Source organism: Amphiprion ocellaris, chromosome 8 (genome assembly GCF_022539595.1).
Source record: "Amphiprion ocellaris isolate individual 3 ecotype Okinawa chromosome 8, ASM2253959v1, whole genome shotgun sequence".
In the NCBI taxonomy this organism is placed as follows: Eukaryota; Metazoa; Chordata; class Actinopteri; family Pomacentridae; genus Amphiprion; species Amphiprion ocellaris.
In genome coordinates, this window is record NC_072773.1 from 21,067,508 (window position 1) to 21,076,738 (window position 9,231).

General features: G+C 42.0%; 1 protein-coding gene across 1 annotated transcript; it reads right to left on the minus strand.

The window, feature by feature from the left end:
• Nucleotides 1–362: 362 nt before the first annotated feature.
• On the minus strand, nucleotides 363–8,908 carry scrt2 (scratch family zinc finger 2). Its single transcript, XM_023275579.3, has 2 exons — nucleotides 8,291–8,908; nucleotides 363–4,927 (listed from the first exon to the last, which is right to left on the minus strand). Exons 1-2 carry the CDS (start codon nucleotides 8,448–8,450, stop codon nucleotides 4,128–4,130), a joined length of 960 nt encoding a protein of 319 aa, XP_023131347.1. The 5' UTR covers nucleotides 8,451–8,908; the 3' UTR covers nucleotides 363–4,127.
• Nucleotides 8,909–9,231: the final 323 nt, after the last annotated feature.

Here is a 9,231-nt window from a genome sequence, read left to right on the forward strand (position 1 = left end):
GCTCTTGGCTGTGAAAGAAGACGGATGCTGGCATTCCTGTGCCTCAGAGCAGTGAAATTAAAAGTTAGTAAATTGACAGTAAAGCTCATAAAACCCCTCAAACATTGACAGAGGACGCTACAGCTGATGGCGCATTACCGTCAATTACTCACTGTGTTAATGTTGACTAAAGGCTACACCAAACAGATACCAGACTCACCGTTTTCTAAGTGTGTTCAGATACATACTGCACAGAAAACGTGTAGGATGGAAGGTTGACATGTCAGTGTGTATGTTTTCTACGTGTAAAAAATAAAAATGATAATTAAAAAACATTCCACATTTCTTAAAAAATGTAGAGAAATAAGAATGGACTTGCAGGCTCCTTGTGCTATTGTTTTTATTAACGTTATCATTGCTATTGTTGTCATCATTATTAATTGTAGCAGAACAAGATAAATCAAAACACCCCTCAGCAATCATGGCTTTTCTTCATACTCAGCTGGAACAGAGAGAGAGAAAGATAAAGAGAGAGAAAGAGAGAGAATGAGAAAGAAAGTGGAAAATCTTAATCAGTTTTTTTTCTTTGAGGACCATATGGAAGGTTTCAAGCAGCCAACCATATGTTGAAGGCTTTTGTCATGGAAATCATACTTTTTGGCACTTTTTCATTGCGCAGCCAAGCCGGGCACATAAATAAAAGAAAACAAGAACAGAAAAATCATACAGAACATGATCAAATCTTTGAGAATACACAGAGTTTGAAGTTTTTGTTTGTAACTTACAACAGATAGCTTTTTAATCAAGACACTCCCTGATTCACATGGCCACCCAGACTGCAATTGATACCTGTATTTGTCTTTTTTTTAATTAAAAAAAAGACAACATGAATAGAAAAAGAGCAATTAAATGTCTACATGCATTGTCATATTATTGCTGTGATATATTTACAAATATATTTACAAAATTATCAAAGAGGAACAATGTTTCCCTACATCTAAATTCAGTAGTTTGGAATCAAATTGTGCCTCCTTCTTTGTAATTAGTATTTTCTGTGAGGACAAGCTGTAATACTGCCAGTTTTAGATACAAGCCTACAGGTATAGTGCATTTCCAATTGATGTTTCTAACAATCTCAGTGCTTTTATCTGCCTTATTAAAACACAGTCCGCAGGTTTTGGAGATACATTATTTACGACTCCCGAAGAAAAATATAAAAATATATAAAATAGTCTGTTGGAAGTTATGATTTCTGCATTAGTTCGATAATAGAGCAACGTGCCAAACTGGGTGTTCTGCAAGTTAATCAGGAGACAGGTGGTTTGGATGCTCTCATGCAGTGATTCAGCTGTAGCACTTAGGCGACCATTGACAGGATGATGGTGGAACAGGGAGGAGACGACGGACAAACAGAGCAGAAGCTCCTCATTGCTGTCTTTTCTCCTCAGTTTTGTGGGGTTTTTTGTTTTTTAGGGCGGACTCAGCATTACAGCGATCGTGTCATCCATTTGGAATATGCAAATAGCTGACAGTGCATTTGCCTGCTGGTGCTTGACCTTCCCCTTGGAGGTCGCTCACCGACTCAATTACGCTCCCTATCTGCAGTCTGTCTGCAAACACCTGTTATCCTCCCACACTCCGCCACCCTCCGCCAATCCCACTTCAGCACATCTCATCCTCGCTGCGTCTGTTTAGAGGCAGTTGGGACAGGATGAGGATGGCTGGTGGGGAAGGGAGGGATGCGGGAGAAATGATGTGGGAGTTGGAAGTGCGTTACAGCGCGTCGTTTTAACACAACAATCTCAAAAACTTTCTCTACCAAGGCGGCAGTCGACGTCAAGATCATTTCCATCAGTGCTGGTTAAGACATACATCCATGCAGCCATCCTTATGTTATCTCAGAGGGATTCTTGCCTTTGACACCTCAGAGTTGTTTGGGATCAGTAGTGAATTTAACTCTATTAGACAATTTATTATGCCAGCGACCTAAATGATAATTATTCTAAACCTGTCGTGTAATACATAACCTCAAACTCAAACCTGCGCTTCAGCTGCCAGAAGAATTTTTTCATACCTGGTGGCTTTTTAAAACAAAAGATAATAATATTGAGGAATAGCAGCCTTTTCCAGGCAAATTAACCCTTGCAGCATTTTGAACTTATTGTATAAAGGATTCAGTCTTTATTTTATTTACTTTATCACCATCGTTATTGCTTTTGCACATTTGCAACCATGGTGTAACTAGATTACACCTGCATTTTTCCCACCCTGCGATTTTTAAGGTTTTACATTTTCTGGGCGACATCTACATCCACATCAACGTCGGTTATTTCTGAGATTTACTTTGTTGCCTGAGATTTAAAGACAAAAAGGTGGTTTGGATGCTCCAGTTATTGGGAGGCAACAGACTTTTTGGAAACAGCAAGGTAAAGAGTATTTTAGTTTTCATTTCATTGTTTGTTTGTTTTTTTTTTTATTGCCCTAAGTCAACAAAACAGGACAGCTGTGATTGTTACACATGTCAGTTGCTGTGTCAGGAAAGTTATTGCTACAAAAACAAAAATAATTCTGCATTCATTCATTGGAAGTCTTCTAACACTGGTAATGTACATTGTTCCTCTTTAAAAACCTAAGTCCCATGGACTCTCTACAGTTTTCATGCATATAAACATTTTCTTTGAAGATCAGCAGCATCTTACAAGGTCAATGGATGTTCATTTTTTAAATTATAAACAAATAAATACATGATAAATAAGCGAGTCTTCAATAAATACACAAAAATAAGGTAAATAAATAAGTAATTAAATAAATAGATAAATAGGTAGATAAATAAAGTATTTACATGATAAATAGATGGTATGCATCTAAAACCGCGGGCGGAGCTTTTAGCGACATATAAAAACAGACGAACACAATAATTTGCCTGTCACTTTGTAACTGAGGGTGTGTGAGTCCATACCTTCACTCTGAGGTAACACTGGCGGAGGGGGAGCACCTCAAACACTGGGTGAAGATTGCTATTTAAGACTGGACGATTCACCATAAAGGCAGCAGAGTTTATGCAAGCCACCATGGTGGAGGAAGAACAACGAGAGTTTTCATTGCTATAGACGAGTCACCCGCACATGGCACTTATAACGATAGATCATTTGGTCTGGCTCTCAGTGTTTTTGTCCAAGTCTGTACATCAGGGTGAGACTATGAATTTGATCAGACAGAGTGTGTGATAACCTGTTCAACAGGCCAACATTTTAAAATCTCTGCTCTTGCAGAATTGAATTGGATGACCTATGATCTTATATAGCTTATTCAAATGAGCGTGTTTTGAGTACCCACAGTTACAAAGATGCTTTTGATCAACAAGGAATAATAAGCACAAAAAAATAAATTTAGAAAAATCAAATAGAAAAATAACATCCGTTGAATTGAAACATTGGTGTGGAAAAAGGGGTTTGTCTTTTTACCTTTAAAATGATCTCCCTTTTTTGCAAATACTGTCATAGTTCACATTTTCATAAAAAGTTCATGTTGGCAGTTGCAAAAGAATTCAATTCTTAGCAAATAAAAAGCAGCATAAAAATACAAGAGGTCATTTTGTCTCTAAAAAACAAAAGAACACTGTTAGTCCTTTTTTATGTTTTTTTTCTTTTTCTCATTACTATTTCCTATAAAATATCAGGAATCTAAATATTATTACTATTGATATCAATATCATTATAGTCATTGATAAAAATTCACATGCCAGGCCTCATATTTAATTGTGTGTGTGTTTATGTGTGTGCGCACATGCGTACGTGTGTGTTTGTGTGTGTATGTGCACGCATGTCTGTATTTGTACGTGTTTGTTTACATGTTCCCACATGAGCACATGTTGCTGTATTGTGTACAACTATCATCATCTACAGTCTCTATTTGGGGGAAGGTTGCTTGATTGTATGTTTCTGTGGACGATTAGCTACTGTGCAGGGAAAAAATCCAGCATCTTTTGAAATTGTCTTTGCCATAATCATTAGAGTTTCTTCACGTAATCTCAGTGAAAATATTGCTTTCTAAAAAAAGGGAAGAAAAAAGGCATGGAGGGCAGAGTGAACAGGGTTATTGGTTGTGAACCTACAACAGGGGTTCAGAATTTTACTTCTTCCTCGTGGTTAGTTTTCTGATCCAGAGTCGTCTTCGTCTGCAGAGCCCTTGAAGCAAGCTGACTCATAGTGCTTGTTCAGGTAGGACTTGAGAGCGAAGGTCTTATTGCAGCGCTTGCATCTGTAGTGCTTGAAGGCAGAGTGTGTTTGCATGTGGGCGCGGAGGTTTGAACGGTCAGCAAAGGCTTTGCCACAGTGGGCGCAGGCAAAGGGCTTCTCCCCCGTGTGTGAACGCATGTGACCTTGAAGCAGCCACGGCCGGCTGAAGGCCTTGCTGCACACGTCGCACTTGTGCTTGAGGTCGTGGGTGAGGATGTGCATGGCCAGCGCCGGCATGGACACGTACACCTTATTACAGGTGGGACACTTGCGGGCCATCTTGCTGTCCAGGCTGCGGTGCGTCTGCTTGTGTCTGCTGAGGTTGGAGGAGGTGGCGTACGTCTTGCCGCACTCGTTGCAGGTGTGGCGAGGCGTGCCGGCTCCCCTCTCCTGAGCCCCAGCGTTGGCACTGCTGCTTCTGGAGCCTCCTCCACGACTCTCCCCGTCTCCCTTCCGCCTCGAGCGCCCATCAGAGATGAAGAAGGCATCCATGGTGTAACCCTCGGCCAGGGCCTCCGATTCACCAGTGTAGAAGCCGCTGGCTGTCATGCCAGACTGGGGGCTGTCGGGGTGCTTCAGGTCGGGGTCACAATACTCTCCTCCGCTGCTCACCTGGGTGTACAGGGGGTCTGACACTGGCGAAGCCAGCTTGTGCTCCATCTTCTTCTCCCCCTGATATACAGATGGCGTGATGTAATCCTGGATGTATCCTGGGTAAGAGACACACGCAAACACAGTTGGCCAGGGGTTGTGATGGATAAGGACACAGTGACATGCTGGTGATTACATGATTATAATGTTGGATGATTGCCCTTTGTAAAATGGTGAACGAGTGAGTGGCAGCACAGAGCTAATTGCATTTTTTCCAGATCTCACAGATTGTACACACAATAGTTCAGTGATGCAGGGAAACAAGAAGTGCTCAGCTACCTTTAGGAAGGTTGCAGTTTTACAATGAGGATGAGTGCTTGATAATAGCTCATCAAAGAGCTCTCCTGTTTATGAAGATGCATGTTAAAGCCCATCTTAAATAAAGTAGGTCCATTGATTAGACCTCCTTTCTCTGTGAGTGCTTGCATTACAAGTTAGACACAAGGAATCGTGTTTCAGCTATAAACTTGAACAAAAAACAGTTTTCTTCTTCTTTGCTGCAAACAAATGCAGTTTTTGGTTTTGGACCAGATTACATAGCTACTTACATCCTGTTGGATTTTATGCTACTTCTTCAAGCAAGTTTAAACATGATGCAGCAAAGCACAAAGCACCATGAGTGATTTAAATGTCCCCAACTGTACAGAGCATGATTTTCAGAGGAGATATATTTTTGTTGGCATCATTCATGTCTTTCCCTTCCCTCTGAAACAGCTCAGTGCCAGAGGAGCTAAAAGACTTGCTGGCAGCTGAATGCATCTAAACAGATCTTGATATATTCTTATGCTGTGATTTTCTTGAGTTGAATACATAGCAAATGCATTTTCCCTCCAGGGTTGATATTCTATAGGTTAAACATATGAGTGCAAACATAAAATGTGGTGAAATTCCTTTCCTGAGACAAATAGTGCATAACTGCAGAAAAAGCCATTCCTAAGCGCTGTGTGCAGCAAGCAGTGGAAATTAGGTATTGACTGCTTTTTAATGAAATTCAAAGTTTTGAACTGATCAATAGGCTATCATCTGTAAAATAGTGCAGCTGTTAGAACAGTTGAGTGCTGTAGAAGGTAGAAATAATGCGAGGAACAGATCAAGTATCAGCAACACACAATAATAGTTTATTGTGCACAGTGTGCTTGAGGACTGATAATGTGAGAAATGGCATCGTGCACATTGTTTGTGAAGAGGGTCACCTGTCTGCAGCAGCGAGCAAGCTGAAGTGCCTTCAAGAAACAAGCCATTAAGAAATCAGTTGAAGTGGTCTCTTACTACGGTGTCTCCATTCCCAAGGGTTTCAGTTCACACACCCACTTTGTCAAAGACGTGACCATGACACCCGGGGACAGGGAAACACCCGGCCTGTGCACACATTGTTATGCTGCATTGCATGGCTTCACTGTTTTAAACTACACAGACAGTGTTTATCTGAGAGAGAGGAACAATGTCTTTTAAAAATAAAACTGAAAAAAGACAAAATGTTTTTTATCCTCTAAAATTCGAAAAATGTATCTTACAAATACAATAAATGCTGTTTCAACAATTTTAAACAGCTAAGACCACCTGTTTTAAGGCTACAGTATAAACTGTCATGCATACAGCTAAAGGGCCTTTGCACTACATACCATGACACATCACAGCCCTTTTTTTTTATTTGCAAGCATTTTTTAAATCAACAAAACCTACAGTGTTGTTTACTATGTTTCAATTACCCAAGGTCAGACACAGAGCTCATCATTTAGGACTTGCGCTGCATCAGCCTTTACAGCTCATAGACTCATTTCTGTAATGCAAAGCAAGCATGTAATTAATGGACCCTCTCAGCCACCCCTCTTTGTTGTTCGACAGACACTCAAGTCAGATGTCTCCACAATGGGGGGAAAGAAAGTCTCCTGGCACGGCAGAAGTGCTGATGTTAGGTATTTCAGCCACGCTGAGAATTCTTTTATTTTACCTTTTAATCTGCTTGAAAAAGAGGATTCATTTGTTCAAATTAAATGCCTTTTGTTAACATCAGTGCAGGGCCCTATTGTTCCTTTCTTCTTTTTAATATAATGCTTATTTTTCATGGTACTGAACAATAGATTTAAGAACAATAGAGTGACAAAAATTAAATCTTAAATAATATAAATCCCGCGGCAGGAAAAGTAAACGACTTTCACTACAAGCAACAAGATATGCTTAGTAAATCTACAAATTTTTTAAAATTATTATAATTAATTAGTCTTACACCAGCTATTTATATTTAGTTTTGCAAAACTGTTTAGTCACTTTGCCACAAAGAATTTGCTAAATCCTAATCCAGATCCTCTAAATTTCACCTTGTTACGAACACGGTTGAATAACAGGTGGGTATCACCACAACATTCAGCTGTGGACTGTGAAGCCTCTCGATGTGAAAGCACGCTAAGAAATCACAACAAAGACTCACATATGGCCCTCTAAACGTGGCCACAAAATGGAAGCGACGAGCTTAAAGCGGACCGTGAAAGTGAAGGTCGCCTCTCGGCTCTGACTGGAGCTTAGCGTGGCCGGTCAGCGTGTTGACCACAGTGCAGCTGTGTGTCTTTCTTCATGTTTACTGTACAACCTCTGTCACGTGATCAGCCTCATTGCTGCCCCAAGCATTTTTGTCTCCTTTTTCTCCTTCCCCTCACTATCCCTTCAGCCCAGCTCCCCGCCTCCCTCCTGGCTCTACTGTACAGTGTGTTGATGTCTCTTGTGGCGGCGATAGGCCTGCATGGCTGAAACTCTAACCCCTGCTAGTTTTCAAATGCCCGGAAGGAAGAGAAAGATGTAGTGGAGTGATGGGGGTGGGGAGCCTGTGCATGCTCCATTTGGATGGGAAGAGGGGGGCAAGGGAGGATCGGACCGTGATGGGAACTCAAGGACAATAACAGCTAAGGACAAATGTATCATCCGATACTCATCTCTCATATTCATGAATTTTTTAGTCCACATGATGACCACATATCGTCAGCCTGTGTGTGTTCAGACACCACAGGGTTGTTGCAGTCATACAAATGCGTATCTGGAGCTTCTCCTGATTAGGCACACGTTTTGTTCCCTATTTACATAAACTAATCCGTGGCTGTGACCTGAATTGTGTCCGTCCTTCGCTGGAGTCAAAAAACAAAAGTCTGGGAGCACAGTGATGGGGGTGGGGTGCCTCTAGAGAGGATTATTTAGGATATTGGTGCAAAAATCAGCTGGCTCCGTGCAACATCTCACATTAATTTACATACTACGAGCATGTTATTGGCTGACTCAAAGGAAAATCTCAGTCGACAAAAAACAAGAGGATGCCATCTGTGGTAAGTGTGGAAATGTCAGGCATGCTGAAATCAGCACCGGAGCTGTTTACAGGCAGGAGTGCTAGCACATCTTTAACTAGAGCGGCTCAGACTGGAGGCATGTTAACTCACCATTCTCACTGAGACGAACCCCAAGGCTGGTCACCGAGTCTGTGATGGAGCGTGCAAAAGTGAACGAGTCGTCCAAGTGGTGATGATGATTCGAGGTGGCCACATTGGACGAAGAGAAATCATCAAGCTTGATCTTCTTCACCAAAAATGAGCGGGGCATGTTTCAATGGATAAAAACACAGCGCTGAGAAAAACACATGAGAGAAAACGAAAAACCCTCTGAGGAAGCACACAAGCAGAGCTGGCTTGACGGTAATCCTTGTGGTTAGTATGAAGACAACGGCCAAAAACATAGGATAAGAAAGAAAATGGAAACCAGTGGAGAACAGGGCTGACGGCGATGCTGTGTGATACTCTCTGGCTCCCCCAGCTTCCCCCAGAAAAATAAAAAAATAAAAAATAAAAGCGATCCTGTTCAGCACTGGATAGCTCCTGTGATGCAGCAGGCTTAAGGGACCAGTGAGGAAGAGAAGAGATGGAGACAGACAGAGAGAGGAGGGAGAGAGAGAGACTGTCAGACTAGCTGAGATCAGCAATCACGCCAGCCTTTATATGGGGCACAGGCAGTGGAAGATCAGGTGGTGCTGCGAAATGGAGCTGCTTAGCTTTAATCCATCAAATGTCCCCGGGGACACACATCAAATTACTACTGAACCGTCTGTGCATTCGCACAGAGACAGAGGAGAAAGAACACAGCCAGACCCCCACTGCCCCCACTGTTGCTCCCCCTCCTCCTCCCCTCCCCTCCCTCTTTCACCCCGCTTATGCTCCATGCTCGGAGGAGGAGTAAAAGAGGAGGGCAGACAATGGAGATGTGGATGAGAGCACACTCAGTGTCCTGTCCCCCATTGTTTTCAGATGAAGTGGCACAGTTTATGTTTGTCTTGTACAGGCGCTGCCTCCCTCATGTCATCTCTGTTACCTCAAACAGCCTCAGATCT